This window comes from Chelon labrosus, assembly GCF_963514085.1.
Source record: "Chelon labrosus genome assembly, chromosome: 16".
In the NCBI taxonomy this organism is placed as follows: domain Eukaryota; kingdom Metazoa; phylum Chordata; class Actinopteri; order Mugiliformes; family Mugilidae; genus Chelon; species Chelon labrosus.
Window position 1 is genome coordinate 5896694 of NC_140349.1, and position 18831 is coordinate 5915524.

Sequence of the window (18831 nt, forward strand, 5' to 3'; positions counted from 1 at the left end):
TTAGGGTCAAGACTATTTCAGTTGTCTGTTGCTTAGTCACTATTATTTCTGGGTTTGCAGGAGACAACTGTAATTAAAAGGCCAGTACTTTACTTAAATAGATATTGGAATACAAGGGCTGCTTTTAAAACATGATCCAAGTATTAGTACACAAGAGGCGGCGGCGTTTTGCCGTAGCTGTTGGAGCTTAATTCAATTACTTATACTGAATCTTATAACCTGCACTAAATTAAATCTTACAGAAAGGAAGAATTTAAAGGAATAGTGTAAGATTTGGAGAATATAATTATTCACTTATATTGGAGTTGGATGGGGAGACGTCTGCACGTTTGGAAGCTAAAGTTAGGAGACACTTAGCTTAGCGTAGCTTAGCATAAAGACTGAAAACGGGTGAAACAGCTAGCTTGGTAATGTCTAAAAGTAAAATAAAAATCATCCTACCACCTCTGAATCTCACTTTTTAACACTTCAACATTAAAATACCTTTGACCAAAGCTAAGCTAAGCTAAGCAAAGTTAAGCTTTCTGCGTATATTGCGTGTGCAAATATAACTGTGTGTGTTTGTACCGTGCAGGTCCAGTACTCCCTCTCTGACAGCCAGCGTCTTGGTTCCATAAACAGGAAGTTCAGGTGAGCGCAGGTGTCCATGAAGCGTGATGATGGCCTTGTGCTGGAACGGCGCCCCCTCCTGGCCGATCTGGAGCCGCCCGCCGTCTGTGATCAGGATGTTTTCAGCCTGCAGCTCGATGTCCGCTTCGTCAAACACCAACGTCCCTCCTGAGCACAAAGAAACGGCAGATTGCAGAGTGAACGTTAGCGGCTTTAAAAGAAGGCATGGATTCCTCTGGAAGTTTTATTAAATGTATTCTCTTTGCACCACAATAATTGTACATAAAATATATTTCACTTCTTGAGGATTTTTATGCGTGAATGTTAAAAGTCAGGTCTGCACCTTGAATGAGGAGCATTTTGAGCACAGGGGTGCTGGTGTCGAGCAGGATGGTCTGGCCTTCAGTGATGACGGCGAATGAGCCCTTCTCAGGCGGAGACAGCCCTCCCCACGTGAACCTGGACGACCACACGTCGATGTAGAAGAAGTCTGCATTATCCTACAGGGAGACACAAAATGGATAAAAAATAATAAATCATGATGTATTTGGATTTCTGATCCATTAAACGAAACAAGAACACGACTCCTTCTCCCCTCGTACCATCTTGGCGATGCCTCGGTCTCCGATGCTGACTCTGACTTTGGTTTCCTGAGACCGTCTCTGAGCGTTTGTCACGCAGATGATGTGTGTGTTGTTGGCGGACTTGACGTCACACACGGACCCAGCGATCGTCACGTTGACTTCGTTCATGTTAGTGCTGTGAGGAGAGAGGGAGTGGACAAGAGGGAATGAATGGACAGATTAACTAACTGATGTAGAATCAGACAGATGAACATAGAATGAATAAAATCTTAAATCACACACACATATATACGTATACAGTATATTATATATTATATGTGCAGTGTACATCATACAATACAATGTCATAGGTATCAATTAAAGACACAAGGTCAATAACATATTATTAGACTATAATGTACCATGGAACTGTTAAATAAGAGACATATACTATAATATACTATAAAATATGAATTACTGCTGCCACTAAATAACAATAATATTAAATTATCATGGTGCAATAGCATATAAATTGTTATCTTGCATGCTGTTATATAAAATTGTATGAATCTGTGCCCAGATGAGGTTTGTTGCAGTATCTTACATCTATTTTAAATGTATTTTAAATAAATATATAAACTATATATATATACCATATGCGTGAAGATATCCATAAGAACATGTTTTAAGAATAAAAAAAAATCTTGTAATTAAATATAATTGAATATAGTACATTACACAAAATATTCATGATTAACTTACATAAAATAAAGGAATCTGTGTCCAAGTACTATAATATTTATCAATATGTTAATTAGTTATTGGTTTATTACTATAAAATAATATAATATATCAGAAACAGAATAGATCTCTAGATATATTGTGTAAAAAAAACAATAATATATACATATGTGTTTAAATGTGTATATGAAATAATGCATGCACCATTATGTGATTATTATATATTATAATGTACATTATAACTTAGACTGACCCTTTGTTTTCAGGAGAAAAATAGTTTTTAATTAAACTTGTAAGTTGCCTGAGAGTCAGAACTTGGAGCAAAAAAGCCCACAAGAACGTGTTGCCCCCCCCTGATGCTTATTAAACTTATTGCATTAGTATCTGATCTGGTCACAGTCATTTTGCATAATAACAGCTGAAATGTGACATTTCCTCCAACATTACCATGTCGTTCTCTTTGTTGTTAACTGTCAAAATGACTTGTGTTTTTATTTTGTATGTAAAACTGCAGGAGCTTCTTCTTCTTCTTCTTCTTCTTCTCCTTCACTCAACAGAAAGTGTTTTAGACTTAGTTTTATATGTGTTTTTTTTATGTGTGGAATCGGCGTGTGCATAATGTTCTCACTGACAGACTTCCCATGACAGAGACACTAATGTGTAATCTGAGTGGGCGTGTCAGTTTACAGCAGACTCTCCTCCTTTACTGCACCTGAAACCGGAGCCGGTGATTGTGAGCCGGGTGCCTCCGGCCGTGCCTCCCCGGCGCGGAGAAACCTCAGCGATCTCAGGAGTCAGCAGAGATTTGTAGGTGAAGCCGCCTGACATGTTGACGACATCGGACGGGTTGATGACGACGACGACGCAGCTCACCTCTGACTGCGTGCCTGAAAGCAGACGGGACAAGAAGGACACGTTCAAAAAAAAAGTACAAAAGGAGTTAAGATGCGTACTTTGAGATAAAAGCCGCCTAAGAAGTTTAACCATCCGTGACGACGGGTTATTGTCTCATCTGACACGTTTGTTTTCTGCCGACATTCCTCGTGGACACAGTCTGTCTCCGTTAGGGACTGGTTTGTCACAATGAGAGGACAACCAAAAATATCAGAAACCAGCAGGAACACATTCTTTCTGCAGGAAAACGTGTCAAAGATAATGACAATAATGAGCTCCTTTTATTTTTAAAAACACTTTTATCTGGTAAAAAATCTGGTTTTAAGGATGAGCACAGCTGCAGGGTCAGAACTAGTTACTGTGTTGGGTAATATTATAAAAAATAACCTCTATGTTGTTAATGTCCTACTAAATTATCTGATTATTATATATTATAATGCACATTCTAACTTTGACTGACACCTTTTCTCCAGAAGAATAATAGCTTTTAACTTAACTTGTGCGTAGCCTGGAGGCAGAACCTGGGGCAAAAAAATCTCACAAATAACTTGCTGCTCACGATATGAAGTTATATAACGTAGGTTCAGGAACAAGTCCACGCCTCAAGCATCAGTCACCACTCCCCCCCAACCTCATTGTAAAGAAGGAACCGGGGGAACCAGGGGGGTCACGGAGCCAAAGAGATATGCCCCCACTCTGAATCTCACTCCCTGGGTTCCTCCATCCGAACATCGGACCCTTGACCCCTCATCCAATTGCCTTGACCCCTTCTTCCCATCCCCTCAACCCCTCTCATCCCATCTCCTCGACCCCTCTCATTTCATCCCCTTGACCCCTTCTTCCCATCCCGCTGACCCCTTCATCCCATCCCCTCTCATACCTTCCATCCTAATCCCTTCGTCCTGCATCCCATCCCCTCAACCCTCTCATTTCATCCCCTTGACCTCTTCTTCCCACCCCCAATCCCATCCCCCCAGCCCCTCTCATTTCTTCCCCTTGACCCCTTCTTCCCATCCCCCTGACCCCTTCATCCCATCCCCTCTCATCCCTTCCATCCTAATCCCGTCGTCCTGCATCCCATCCCCTACCTTTCCCTCCCCCTAACCTGGTCAAAATAAACTTCTTTGTACCTACTGAGGTGTGGTCTTGTTAGTGAATTAAGGTGTAATTCCACCTTAAATCACCACCTTTTAATCTTGGTGACAGTATGTAGCCTGAGAAATTCAGATAAATGTTGCAGAAGTTTCACACGGACAAATGAAACTGTTAATCATCAACCTTTGCTGTACTCTTCTTCTCTGGATTTTAGTGGCTGGCACAATTTAGAGAGAGTAAAAAGGCTGTAATTTCTTGTCGATGGATTTGTTAACAACATTATAAAGACTTGAATCGCCTCCCGTACCGTTGTTGAACGGAGACTCGCAGTACAGACGGCTAGATGTCGACATCTCCCTGTCCACCTCACACTCCTCGCCGCAGATCAGCACAGTGGAGTTGTGCGGGTCGAACCCGGAGCCTTGGACGGACAGCAGGGCGCCGCCACCAAAGCTACCTGAGGAGGAGGATGGAGAACTCAGGTTGATAAAACGAAAGAACCGTGGAGGATTACAGCAACCAAGACCACACAGAATATGTGAATAAAGAAGAAGGAAGAGGGACGTCTCAGTGTTCTGCACTGATTTCCTGCTGAGGATGACAAGCAGCTGTGATGAACGTGGAAAGGCATCCTGCCGCACACACACCTTTCACCAGCTAATAATGATCACGTGTTTGTCTCTGCTTACCCTCGCTGGGCTGCACGCCGCTGAGAGTCAGCTCGTACGTGAACACGAGGTCGGACCGGGCGCGACCTTTGACCCTGTGGTGCACCGTGACCGGGTAGGTTCCCCCCGGGTTGTCCCCCGCAGTGCACGTGACCAGCGTGTCCGAGGCCGCGGACACGTTGCAGGGGACGTTGTTAATGGTGACGGAGACAAGGTGAGAGTGGTTGCCGAACCCTGAACCTGTCAAGGTGATGACGGACCCGCTCGGCCCTGTGGGAGATGGACAGAAGAGACGGAGGATGTGATGGACACACAGCGACTGATGTATGAGTGATAAGAACCTACTGCGTTGCTATGACTACAGGATGTAAACAGTCATAATTACCAGTAGTAGGGCTGATGGAGCTGACGACAGGAGTGTGGGCTGCAGAGTAGGTGAAGTTGAGGGGAGGATACTCCACAGAGAAGACCCGGATGATGGCGGCCACCAGCCCCTCGCTGTGATGAGGCGTCAGGCAGCGAAGAAGACCCGGCGTCACCTCCTGAATCTCGCACGGGCTGCCGCCAACCATCACGCTCGTGTTCCCTGGAGCGAAGCCGTTTCCCGTGAAGACAAGCGGCGTTCCTCCGGCCAGACTGCCCACGTCGGGGCTGAGGGAGGCTTGAGCTCGGCTGTTCAGGGTGACGAGGCCGGACGCAAGGCCTTTGCTCCTCACGATCACTTTGACTGGGTGGTCGCCCGCGGGCAGGGCGACGACTCTCACCGTGATGTTGCCATCTGTAACAGCGGTGACTTCCAGCTCTGTGGCGCCGGCGAAAACGGCCACATCATCCACGCGGCTGCCAAACCCTAAGCCAGAGATGGTTACAAGGGTGAGGTCGTCAATGCTGTCGGGGGAGATGCTGGTGACTGCGGGAGTGACGGAGGAGGAGTACATGAAGGAGCAGTTTGAGTGGCAGGAGCTCTGGATATGACCCATGTGAAAGACAACGTCTCCGGTGTGCGGCTGAGAGGGAGAGGTGTCGCAGACGATGCAAGTGTAATTGACCGAGAGGACGTGGCAGGGCTCGCCGGCCACAGTCACGTGTCCCTCGGAGAAACCGGAACCGTGAACCAGGAGCCTGGTGTGGCCGGTGGGGCTGCCGATAGGCGGCGAGACCGAGTCGACCACGGGCAGCACCACGAAGCGGCGGTCAAGCTCGTTCTGGATGGCGACGACGCCGCTGCCGAGGTTTTTGACGCTGACGGCCACGGGGAGAGCGACGGCGACGGGAAGGACGATGCTGGGGTGGAGCTGACATCTGATCTCAGACTGGGAGCTGTTGATCACCTGACAGGGCTGATCCCCCACCGTCACCTACAGGACACGTTAAGACATGTTAATGCCTTCGGTTACAGACATTTAAAAAACGTTATTCTTGCAACTCATAAGCTGCATATAAATCTTTTATTATTTTCCTTAAAGGGGAACTACCGTTTTTTACAACCTGGACCTTATTGCTGGCATAAAATACGATCGTTTACTCACCCATATAAATTTGGTGTCATTTGGAGTCGTTTGGGAGATATTAAGATCTGCGTATATCCATATAGTGGGAGTGAATGGGGCACCGAAACTCAGCCTCTAAATAACGCATTATCTGATGCGAAACTCGTTCATTTCACCAATATTTTGTTATGATACGCTGGTGCTATTCTCCGTTGAACGGTTTGTTGCTCTTTGGCCTTGTTGGAGTTCTTTGAACGAGTTTCGCGGCAGATAATGCGTTATTTAGAGGCTGCGTTTTGGTGCCCCAGTCACTCCCACTATATGGATATACAAGACGCTCCGCTGGATCTAAATATCTTCCGAACGACTCCAAATGACACCATGGGTGAGTAAATGATCGTATTTTATGTCAGAAATAAGGTCCAGGTTGTAAAAAACGGTAATTCCCCTTTAATGTCGTGCTACTTTTCTCAATAAAAGTAAAATTATTACCCAAATTATCTGGGAATTTTGTAAAACAAAGACAATCAATTTGTTTTTCACAAAAAGGAGTCGGTCACCAAAAATCAAGCGTATTCCACAAATGCAATAAGGCAGCAGGATTCTTCAGTATCAGAAGAAAGCCCTTAGTGTGCTTAGAATAGCTGTAATTCATGAAACTGCGTTAACCTCGTTGGCACAGGCGACGTCGCTGAAGCCTTCGCCCTGGATGTGGATCACTTGGTGGTATGAGCCCTGGTTGGGGGAGATGGAGTGGACTGTGGAGGTGGAGCAGGCGGAGGAGGTGAAGGAAAGCCCGTCTGAAGTCTCGTTGGTCTGCTGGCACGGTGACGAGGCAACGCACTGCTGCGCTTCTCTGGAGACACGGTGCGGACCTGCAGGAGAGACAGTCCAATTTTATTCCATTATTCATTTTGGACGTTTTCTTGTTTATGTTCTCGGTTTGGTTGACAAAGCCTACGAGCCTCCACCTCTTCACATTTACCTCCAGCCACGAGTCTGGCCTGAACGCCTCCCACGCTGACGAGGACCTCGCCGCTCTTCTCCTCCCGACTCTTGACCTTCACGACTCCCTGCAGCTTCCGGACGTTGTCGTCTATGTAGCCGCTGCTGTAGTAGTACTCACCAGGCACGGTGAAACGGTAGCCGAAAAACCCTGAAGGGGAGCCGGAGAGAGGAGACATGAGCCAAATACTAAATACTGAAAGTAAACGCTTTATGTTTGGACCCTAGGTTTTTATTATTCTCATGATCGAATGTAGTCAAAGTAAATCCCGAAAAGACAAATCTACAAAGACTATTAAGAGCAATGCAAGAAAGTATGAGCAATAATTATGGCTTTAATATTTCTATTTTCATTTTTGGAACCTACAACAGAACAAAAGATTGTTTTATGCAGATAATCCAATTAAACTCTATTGCACCTGTATGTGACTGTTTTTCTTTGCCCGAATACAAAATACAAATCTGTATGACCAAATTGGACCCTGACATCTCAAACAGACGATGCAGGCAAAGTTAAAGGTGGACTTCTACCTTTGGCCGTCTTGGTCCCTCCGCTGTTCAACGGTCCCCCCTCGTACGTGGTGCCGCTCGGGCTGGACACGCTGAACACCTGGTACCCGACGCTCTGGAAGGCCGGCGCCTCCCAGCGCCACGTGACTGTGTCGCCGACATACACTGTTAGCGTGGCAAGACTCCACGCGTACCCCTCACCATAAGCTGGGATACAAAGTTCACATGAGTTCACACACAAACACAGAAACTGAAAACACAAACAAGGCAGACGTTCACACATGTAATTTAAATAGCTGCAAATCCTTTTAATCCTTCTAAGTGTGGCTAATTACGGAGGAACTGGTTTTGAGATCTTTCTTTTACAGTTTCCAGGGACAGCTTCACATTTAAGCCACGGGTGACAGCTTCCTTGCTCGAAGCAGTTTTCCGTAAAGTAATCCTCTTCACTGTTGTGCTTCATTCACATTTGGTTTGACACCTGCACAAAAGATTGAAATGCAAACCTCCTGCGGTCTGTTCCCTGCGTTGTGTGAAGGACGTATCAGAGCTGCTCTCCTGTGATGGTTTCACTTATTTTTTTTGTCATTTGAGATAAATGAGCAAAACTAAACCAAACCCCTTTCACTGAGCAGACTTATAACAAAATTACGTAATCAGAAGAACAATTACGTAGGAGTTTTAGGCTTTATAAAGAGTTTGAATTGTGCATTTCAGACATCAGTGTGTTGTTAGAGATTTCAAGAGCATGTAATCTAAATTTATCACCTGGCTTCATTTAAATTAACAAAGATTAGACATCCAGTAAGGTTTTTCTCCTGGAGTTATTCCTCTTCCTGTTTTTTTTTAATCCTGGCCTACTCTGATTCAGTTTGACATCTGCACAAACAATTCGTGCCGTAAACTCACTCGGGTCCGATCCCTGGTTAGTGACGACGTGCGTCTCCTCCTCCGACTGCACGACACACTGCAGCTCGTTCTCCGAGGCGGCCGTCACTTCGCACTCGGCGCCTCCTGTCACACAATGAATAGTTTTTTCGTATCAACTCAAAAAGCCGATTTTGTTGGTAAAACGCTCAGATCGTCTCCGTTTCTTACTTACCAACGGACACTTTGTTGTCCGACGCGTCGTAGCTGAAACCGGAGCCAGAAACCGTCAGCCTGGTTCCTCCCAACAAGGAGCCGAAGGACGGGGAGACGCCGTAGACCTCCAGGATGTATTCAATGGTCGCGTTCGTACCGTTGCTACGAAACAAGAAGACAGAGTTTATTTTAAAGTATATTACTAGTAGTATTTTAACATAAATAACCATGAGTTAAATGAAAGTTTGACCCGCCTAATATTAATAAGGCACTAGGCATTCAAAATACACTGCATATATGCATTGTGTGATATGTGTGATTTCATGCACAGTAAATGTCCGCCTGGAGAAACCTTTCTGCAACAGGTGGGGAACTTTAAATAAATGCTACAGGCTTGATTTAGGGATGAAGTTTCAGGTTTAACTATAATTAATCACAAATAAACAGTTGCAGTGTTGCAGCAGTGGACAGTTTAAAGACACAGGAGATGAAAAAGTATGCATATGTTTATGGATACTGCACATAAGAGAATAAAGATATGTAAAGATAAGTTATTGCACTGATATTAAAGATGTTACGGATATTAGAGAGATGGCAATTAGAAAAGTTAACCTATGTCATTAGTGGTAAAGTGGAAGAATTTGAAAAGGTATGGGCACCATTAATGGGCTTTCTCGGGCAACAATAGATCACACTTATCTGTAAGGCTGCTGAGTGGGACAATGTTCTTTTTCGTTATTATTTTATGTATATATATAACTATGTGTGTGTGCGTATATGTGTATGTATATATCTATATATTTTTTTCTAGGCAGTGACATCTGCTCGCATTTCATTGTGCAGCTAGTGTGGTATGTGTCAATGTGTTTTGTATGTTCCTACTGAAAATCAATAAAATTTATTTCAATATGTTCGCCCATCTTCCTCCAAACTTCTCACATGGTTTCATTTTAAATGCATTTTCAAATTAAATTATTAATATTTCTAGAAAAAAAAAGATAAACATGCAAAAAAAGGGTCTGTGTCATGTTTATGATTAGTTTTCCTGGGTTTCTGTTTATTGTATTTTGTTAACTTCTTGTTTTTTTACAGTCACGGTTTAGTGTTCAGTTTTTCTGTTTCCTGTTTTATTTTGTTAAGTTCTTGTTTTCCTGTCATGTGTTCCTCCCTGTGTTCCTCCCTTCTGATTAGGTCATTGCTCTCTCCTTGTGCTGTCTTGATTAGTTTCACCTGTGTCTCGTCTCCCCTCTGTTCCCCGTGTGTATATATAGCCCTGCCTTCCCGTTTGTTCCTTGTCGTGTCGTTCTGTTTCTTTGCCATGTTCGTGTCTTTTCAGGTCATAGTTTTTCATGTCTTGTTCATGTCTTCATTTTGATTTTTGGATATCCTGCCTTGTCTGCAGCGCCTTTGGTTTTGTCAGCTTTGTCTTTTTTTCATTAAATACCTTTTTGCCTACTTCTGCCTCAACCCTCTAAGTTCTGCATCTGGGTCCTAACCACCATTACCTCCTACCCAGAGGTTGTTGATCACTTAAGTAAACTTACCAGATAATACAATTTTTTACATTGCGGTATTTTTTAATTATACAGCAAGTGTATCTATTTTCTAATTCATTTATTGTATTATTTAGTTTTTAGTTTGATTTGTTGCCTTTATTAGATATGGGTCACTGTGTTCTCCAACATGTGCTCATTTGACCCATGTTGGAGAACAAGTCTGAACTCCTGCTGGAGCTGGCGACTCCATCAGCACTACTTCATCTTGAAGGTAACTGATGCTTGTGAAAGTATTTTCCAACGATCACTCAGCAGCTGTACCTGGTCCGCGGGTAGCCGCTGTTCCCAACCTGCACGTCCACCTTGTAGACGGCGGGCGGCAGCACGGGGAGGAGGCAGGTGATGTTCGTCGGCGTCCACTCCACCGTGACGCACTCCTTCGTTCCCACGAACACGCCACTGCCATTGCTTTGGCCTCCGAGGTTCGAACCCTGGACGGTGAGAACCCGACGTCCTACACGAGAGAGGACAAACACTGTGATCCCTGTCTTTTGAAGGACACTCTGTCACTCAAGTGTCAAGATAATCGGGAGGCGTCTGCAGCTGTGGATGCTTCGGCATTGTTTACTCCAAACACAATGACTCTGCTCAGATTCTCTGGGATTAGTAAGATCAGAACAGACCTGCAAGTCGACATTACACAGCTCAAGAACAAAACTAATGAGCGGCAACAAAAGGTTTCCACGCACTCCTCTAAGCTCCTGGTGACGGCGGAGTCGCACGGACAGCTCAGATAAAACACAGATGTCCACATTCTGTTCCAAACTTGATTTAAGTTTTCGTGACGGGAACAATAATGGGAGGAGTGTCTCTTTTAACTTCTAGAATTCAGTTCTGTGACGAAAGCACACAAAAGCCTTGTATATTTTTTTATAGAATTCTCTAATGACATATGCTTTTATGCATCTAAGAGTTTTGCTTTGTGAGATAGAAATAATACGAGGCTTTCAAACAGAAAGGGTAAACAGTGAATCCTATTCTTCTCACAAACAAAGAGTTAAAGCAGACTGTATACTGTCCCTGCTGCGTTCATTCAGCACACAGATAGGGTTGCTATTAACGTTTATCAACAAAGTCCAGCTGCCTCATTGAACTTGATTCTTCATGTAAATGCACCAGAGAGCATCATATGCCAAGCCCCTTTGGTGGCACAATGGGTATTAGATCCAGGAAGACGATTTAGAGCGATGGCGTGATAAACGATGGCTCTGCTCTTACCGGTCACGGTGGTCTTCTGGGGGCTCAGGCCTGAGATCTGGGGTGTAAGGTTATTGTCGTAGGTGAAGGAGCTGCCGGCCGTCTGACTCATGTTTCCCATCATCACTGTGACGGCCTCGGATCCTGCAGCTCCCTGAAACAAGTAATATATAAAAATATTCATAAGTGGGTGATAAAGAAAAGAAGGCAACCACTAGGCAAAGTGAGTAGAGGAGATTACAAGATCTTTGTTTCGCTGCTACATCCTCAAGACTGTTCAGCGGGCTGCGAGAACAAAAGAACGTAATTTTGTTCTCGACACATCAACCAGGCAGAACTTTTTTCTTGTAACGTGTCCGACAAGTATTATGTGATAGGTCAGAAAATGGAAGTGGGCGTGGGGGCATGCACCCACACACATTATGCCGATATCTACGCAGTAGAGATTAGCGCTCACACCGCTAACATTAGCATCTGGGAGCTCACAGAGTGGCCGCTAACATTTCCGCTTTTCCGCATTAACCACGCCCACTTCCACCTTCTGACCAATCACAGAACAGTACCCGGACACCACACAAGAAAAAAGTTCTGCCCGGTCGGTGTGTCGAGAGCAAGCTGCGAGAACTCCCAAAGAAGAACAAACTTCTTGCTTCTCGCAGAGTATGTAGCAGCCTTTACATCTGACACAGCTGAAGGACAATGGACACACTTAATGTCCCCATGAGATTTAACTGTGAATATTGGACATAATTGTTTTTTATTAGATGTGCTTTGTTCTTTGTGCTCTTACTGCTGGCGTCCTGCATTTCAGCTCCGTGTCGGTGGCTTGGACCACGGTACAATCCTCACCGCCGACGGTAACCGTGGTGTTGTGGCCGAAGCCGAAGCCTCTCGCTGTCAGCAAGGTGCCTCCTGAGAATAAAAGAAATAAAAGAAGATCGCTGTTAAAATTTCTTATAAAATTAATACATTTGCAATAAGAACTTACATAGCTTTTATTTGTCCTACCTGCGGTGCTTCCAGACAGCGGTGAGAAAGAGGAAACAATGAGCTGGTAGGTGAAGAGGAGGACGTCTCCGCCCGCGTAGCGCGAGTCGCCCAGAGAGGGGAAGCTGACGGACACTGGGTAGGTGCCAGCACTGGCGCTGCCCAGTCTGCACACCTGAGAGGTAGCTGGAGTACACAGAATCCGGTTGATCTCATGAAGACAATTATGTTATTTTAGCAACAAACTAGAGGGAAATGTTCCCAAAGAAGTGTTTTACATACCTGTGAAGCTTTCAACATGGCACCGGGCCTTTCCCACCAGGATGGAAGCGTTTTCATTGCCGAAGCCGGTTCCAGTTATAGTCAGAAGAGTTCCCAGGCCGTTAGATCCTGAGGAGGTCATTATTATAGTTTAACATGACCACAAGGTCTCTTTCCAGATTTGTTTTAATAAGACTTTTTATAGTATAGTACAGCTGGTATTGGACTGTTGATTTAGAAGACAGGTAACAGTAAGATGCGGTTTATGCCTCTGCGGGACGAGATGCCGTAACCTACATACGTAGCCTACGGTGCAAGCCATTTATGCTCGTGCGCTCGTCGGTCTGGCTCACTCCGTTAAAAAAAACACCCAAACTCTAGTCTTCACTGTCTTTTTTGTCAGTCGGGCTCATTTTTGTTTCTACTTCCTGCTTCATTTTCAACAATGGCGACTGAAACTTTCGCAAAAATGACGTGATCTAAATGTTTGAACCTCCTCAGTTAATCTTTCCTCCATTTGTTCCATCTTTATTGATCCAAAACAATCAATTTGAAAAGTGTGGCGATGGAGAAGCAGCCGGAAATACTGAAGTGGAAACACGCTACTACCAAGCGGACCAATCACAGCTCTTGAGGTCTGTGTCGCCTTCAAATTGAAGCAGAAGCATAAACCGCCTGTTACTCAGCAATGTTGAATGAACCTCTGAGGTTTTAGGAGCGCACCTTGAGACGGGCTGATTCCAGTCACCACTGGAGTTTTCTCCTCTAGCCACTCAAAGTCACAGTTACCGGAGCAGTTTGAGGGAATGCCGTTGATGAGGACCTCCACCTGTGAACAGCACCGCAAAAGCCATCATCAAAAACACAGAAAAACTTAGGACTACAAAGCATCATGGAGGATCGCTGTCAGTCAGTCAGTCAACCGTGAATCCCGTGTCCTGCAGCCACAGAATACACAAATACAACAGACAAAAATAGGACTCGCTCTGCAGGATAATGCTGAAACTTGAAGCCGTGTACGCTGGAAGCTTTTTGAGTTACACCTGTACCTGTGGTTTGTCTTTCAAGTAGCGGAAGAAATCGCCCGACAGACTCTTGTACAACAGTCCTCCCTTTGTGCTCTCACGGGCTGAAACGACGGCGTTGTCGCCAACGACTGACGAGTAGTCGACCTGCAATGAGAGGAGGTCACGATGAGGCAGGGATGGCAAAGTCATTTTAGTTCAGGGGGCCACATACAGAAAGATTTGATCCCAAGGGGGGCCGGACCAGTAACACAACAACATAATAACCTATAAATAAAGACAACTCCTAATTCTTTTTGCTCTGTTTTAGTGCAAAGAAGTACATTGTGAAAATTTATTGATTCAGACCTGGATCAGAGGCTGGTCTCCGGGCTTTGAGACCCACTCCACTCTCCACTTGGGGCGTCTGCAGGTCCCCCGCTGAGACACCTTGACTCGGCCCATGCCTTCGATTCCCTCCAGAGCGTACTTCAGGTCCTCCTCACTGATGTCCACAGGTAGACCTGAGAACGACCCGTCATGTAAGACCCCTCAACTCATGCGTGTTTGTCCTTGAATTTGTCTCTTAAAGTGTGACCTAATGTTTTCTCTGGGAAACATATATAATAAATAAATTTTTCTAAACACAAAAATGGAATTTTAGACATAATGTGGTTGCTTTAAAATGCGGAATATGGACTATTTGTGTTTCAGTTGTTGGTTTAAATATAATTTCAAGGTAGAAATCTGATCAGCGTATATCAATATAGTGGGAGTGACTGGGGCACCGAAACACAGCCTCAAAATAACGCATTATCTGCTAGTTTTTTGCAACATGGCTGAATATTTTCTGGATGAACCATAGCAGTAGCAAATTACAGGTAAACGGGCCGAACGTAGCAGGTGCACGCGGCGCTCAGAGATGACATCATCCAGGTCAGAAGACATCATCCAGGGTCTGTAGGTCAATCTACAGACCCGGATGATGATAACAGCTAACTCTGGACTCAACGGGGAATAGCACTAGCGTACGATAACAAAATATTGGTGAAATGAACGCATTTCGCAGCAGAATGCGTTATTTAGAGGCTGCATTTCGGTGCCCCACTCACTCCCACTATATGGATATACGCTGATCTAATTATCTCCCGACTGACTACAAATTTCCCAAAAGTTATATTGGTGAGTAAACAATCATATTTTATGCCAGAAATAAGGTCCAGGTTGTAAAAAACAGTAGTTCCCCTTTAAATCAGAGGCAAAATTGCCTGAGTTGCTGCTCCAGCTCAGTCTTTCTTCATCTTGTGTACATTAAGTTTTCACACTAGGTCTTAGTAACCATCCAAACACAGTCAACGATGCAGGAACATTCGTGTCAGTGGTCAGTCATGCGCTACATAACCTTTTGGATGATCCTATCAGTAGAACCATGCAAATACTACTCGTGTCTGTCTACCTTTGGCCCGGCCTCCGTAAATCTCCACATCGAAAGTGCCGTTGAGTGGAGGGGTGGCTCTGTGAGGGCGAGTGACGGTTACGGTGGCTGCTCCCTCCCTGAACTCGGCGGCGTCCTCGCTGTTGTTGGACACCTTTGAACGGACAATTAGCAGAGCGTTTCACTTATAAAAGACTTTTTATTTGACTCAAAGGATCTTTTAAATAAAGAGCTTATGTTTTTCATTAGATAATATGCTCAATTTATTCCACACTTGCGGCGCTAATGGTCCAAATAAGAAAGAAATTAAGCATCATCTATATTAAACTTTGATTTAATAACTGTTGGTGCATTTAAAAATAGTTTCCGTGCCAGTCTGCCTCTGCTTCTGCAATAATCTGTTAGGCAAATGACAACCGTGCAGCGTGTCCAGACACGAAAGGCGTACAGGATCACTCAGGCGCCTCTCTGTACCGTAAGTTATATCACACGGCTGTGGGGTAATGAACATTTCCTGTATTTTTATGAGTCATGCTGCTGAGGCAACACTATACGATAGGGTGGCATTTCTCTCCCCAGACTTTTATTTCCCAACACACACAAAGACAAAGCAGATTAGAGACTCGTATGGTTGGTTCCACATACGCTCAATGGAAAAAAAAACATTCTCTCTCTTTTACTAACCTAAAATACTAAAATATTTCCAAATATTTTGTCCATAAAGAAAATACTGAGGCTCAAGGAAGACGAACCAATGTTCCCAATAGCTTATTTCACATCAGCTTCACCCACACTCCACTCCACACTCCACCCATTTGCCCAAATTTGGAGTTCCTAGCTCTTAATAAACTAATACTAGAGGAGAAACTGGAGCTTTTTCTGCAATCTACTGTATGACTCCAAAGCTGGAGGTGAAATCCCTCGTCTTCGATATGACCTTACAAATACACGAACGAATTACCTGAAGGAAGGCGACGTCTATCAGTGGGAACCCAAACGCGCAATCCACGGGCGTGGCTCTTATCTCGTAGCTGATCTGCGACGCGGTCGAAGCGTCTTTGCTAACGGCGATCGACTCGAACGACTGACCGGCCATCTCGAAAGGAGGGGGCCTCCTCTTGTGGGCAACAGCTGTGAGAAAGTAAAAATAAGTTGCTTGAAGTATAAAACAAGTGCACACATCTGATTTAATATGTAGAAAAAGTGTTTGATTGTTGCTGTCTGATTGCACTCGGAGGATCTGTACCGTTTTCATCATTCGTGGTGGGTCTCTTTCCGATGTGAACGGCGTCCACGTAGAAATCCTCCCCAGAGACGTCTTTGTAGAGGTAAAACTCCAGCAGGCTGTATCTGCTCCCGACGTAATCAGTCTGCAGAAGACTCGCCATGTCCAAACATTTGTAACTCCACCTGTGAAGAAATAACTGTCAGTGAGTTTGCACATATCGGATAAATCTCAATATTTCGAAGAATTTTACTGACATGGGGCCTTTAGTGAAGATAGTGCTGATCTTTGCGGTCACTGTCAAGGTTTGGCCCTGGGTGTTGCGGTAAGTGAACTTCATTCCTACTTCGTCCTTCAGCGCTCCCTTGTATGCGAAGCACAGCTGGAAAACATATGAACGGAAAATGTTTCAGAAGGTTTAAAGATAAAGACAAACCGGGTTCATTTCTTATAAATCCTCTTCCAGTAAAATCAGGAGAACAAAATCCACAGCAACGATTAAAGAATTTTTGTCATTTTTTGTTTTACCATGGGGTGTTGGTCCAGTGAAACAGGTCCATAGGTGCCTCCGGACTCTTTGGTGTAGCCTTCCATGAAAAGAATCTCAGCGTTCTTCAGCGACCACGTTCCACAGAAACCAGAGTGACCGAAAGGAGTCCCTTTCGTAGCGCTATCAAACTGCATGAAATCAGAAAACAGTGAGAACCCAAAATCTAATTCTACAAAGATGTTAAGGTCTCGGAAAAGCAACAACAAATTTAGCTGACCTGAGAGTTGTCGCCTTCAAAGTCCTTGAAGTATTTCACGTCGGTGCCCTCGGTGGTCTGGATCTCACCGGGACACTCGGCCTTCATCATGTCCTCCAGAGCTTCCTGGACCTGTCCACAGTCCACACAAGCCAGACGTCAGTATTGTTTGTATTTAACATATTAATTTATACGCCATGGTCTTCAAACAACGTTTTACCTACTGCTCCCCGAAAGCATTAAAATTATTTATAGAGAGTTGGTCAACACCCGGAGGAAGAGACTCCGGACTTAACGTGAACTAGCTTAGAGCTAGCTAGCAAAGTTTGCTTGAAAAGTAAACTGCTTGCCATAAATTAGATTTATTCACTGATACTTTATTTAATCTTACACACATGTATCCATAGAATGCCACGTCTGAACAGTATTATGTTTAGTATTAAAGTACATGAATTGAACAGGCTGCTGCTATTTGTTGCTAAAGCCAATATCCGCGTTATTACCGTAATTTAAAGACGGCTGATGGAAAGGTCATATACTCTTGCCTTACACTGTATAAATAGTTTTTAATCGGCGGGATAGCGTCATATTAGGGGCGTAAAAAACTAAAAATTTGTTTGGAAAAACTGTGTCATTATTTTTTGGGAGATACTAAAATATGAGAATGTGATAACTCAGATATCGGACAGTTTAGACTTTTCAACGTTACTGACCTCAGACTCTGTTGCGTTGAAGGCGATGGGCTTTGTAGGGATTCCCCCCCAGAGCAGCGTGAAGGTCTCCATGTTGCCCCTCCCCTTGGTAACCTCGGCAACAGTGACGTTGGTGTCCGCTGCAAAAACCTCATAGTGAAGAGGTCTGAAGTCACCTACAAGCACATGGAACAAAAGAATTGAATTAAATTAAATGCATTTTGGCTGCTTAATAAGTCAAATCTAAAGTCAGGTCCAGTGACAACCATGTCTGTTGCACCACTTGAAAGCGACTTTTTTTTTTTTTTTTTTTTGCCTCTTCTTACCTCTGTCAGAGTTGAACGTGACCGTGTAGTGACACACTTGACCGTCCTCCTGTTTGGTGACCTGGACCGTGTTGGGTTTGATGGACCACAGGTTGTTCAAGGCTGCTTCCACCACGTCTGCTGAAGCGGTGACGGGAATTGGTCCTAAAGGAGATTGTGAAAAATCAAAAGTTATTTTACTATTTAATTCTCCTTATGGCCCCGCACTCGCCAAAAAAAGTCAGTTTCAGTATCATCTTCATTACCGGTCTTGGCATCTCCGTAGCCGAGGCTGAAGAAGGTGCTTCCACAGAGATAGCTGGCACAGCTGCTGCTGACGCTCACCTTCTGGACCTCTTTGACCGCAGCGACACCGGTGGGCCACGTGTCAAAGGTGACCACCTGGGTAACAGTATAAAAAAATCAGCTGACAGAAAAGTGATTTTTTTTACCAGAAGGAGAAGAAACTAACGTAAGCATGGAGGCTATGACTGCGTTCTGGCACGGGTGTCAAACCTACGGCCCAAAAGAGAGTCTAATCTGCCCCACGGCATGAATTTGCAAAGTGCAAGAACAAGAACAAATTTCTTGTTCTGGCATTGTGGGAGACAGACGACGAAAGGCACTTTTCTTATTATTTTCGGATGTCGGCCAGTCGCTTTGACGACCGCGTCCATCGGATCACAACGATCATTCATGCCAATCTCTACCCAGGAGAGATTAGCGGTCACACTGCGAATATTAGCATCTGGGTAACCGGACACC

General features: G+C 44.5%; 1 protein-coding gene across 1 annotated transcript in view; it reads right to left on the minus strand.

Annotated features, from left to right (window-relative positions):
• Positions 1 to 18831, minus strand: part of pkhd1l1.1 (PKHD1 like 1, tandem duplicate 1) — a gene marked incomplete at its 5' end in the record, with an annotated part of 41208 nt that overhangs the window by 15895 nt on the left and 6482 nt on the right. The window contains 29 exons of the mRNA XM_084563433.1: positions 568 to 777; positions 953 to 1109; positions 1212 to 1368; positions 2626 to 2800; positions 4210 to 4359; positions 4592 to 4840; positions 4956 to 5928; positions 6730 to 6935; positions 7046 to 7216; positions 7597 to 7782; positions 8485 to 8589; positions 8678 to 8820; positions 10476 to 10668; positions 11433 to 11565; positions 12202 to 12323; positions 12420 to 12584; positions 12681 to 12788; positions 13383 to 13488; positions 13709 to 13831; positions 14033 to 14187; positions 15120 to 15252; positions 16060 to 16229; positions 16345 to 16508; positions 16581 to 16705; positions 16852 to 17001; positions 17091 to 17201; positions 17783 to 17937; positions 18088 to 18231; positions 18333 to 18468. Of these exons, the coding sequence (XP_084419559.1) occupies positions 568 to 777; positions 953 to 1109; positions 1212 to 1368; positions 2626 to 2800; positions 4210 to 4359; positions 4592 to 4840; positions 4956 to 5928; positions 6730 to 6935; positions 7046 to 7216; positions 7597 to 7782; positions 8485 to 8589; positions 8678 to 8820; positions 10476 to 10668; positions 11433 to 11565; positions 12202 to 12323; positions 12420 to 12584; positions 12681 to 12788; positions 13383 to 13488; positions 13709 to 13831; positions 14033 to 14187; positions 15120 to 15252; positions 16060 to 16229; positions 16345 to 16508; positions 16581 to 16705; positions 16852 to 17001; positions 17091 to 17201; positions 17783 to 17937; positions 18088 to 18231; positions 18333 to 18468 (5275 nt within the window). The remainder of the gene's footprint in view (positions 1 to 567; positions 778 to 952; positions 1110 to 1211; positions 1369 to 2625; positions 2801 to 4209; positions 4360 to 4591; positions 4841 to 4955; positions 5929 to 6729; positions 6936 to 7045; positions 7217 to 7596; positions 7783 to 8484; positions 8590 to 8677; positions 8821 to 10475; positions 10669 to 11432; positions 11566 to 12201; positions 12324 to 12419; positions 12585 to 12680; positions 12789 to 13382; positions 13489 to 13708; positions 13832 to 14032; positions 14188 to 15119; positions 15253 to 16059; positions 16230 to 16344; positions 16509 to 16580; positions 16706 to 16851; positions 17002 to 17090; positions 17202 to 17782; positions 17938 to 18087; positions 18232 to 18332; positions 18469 to 18831) is intronic.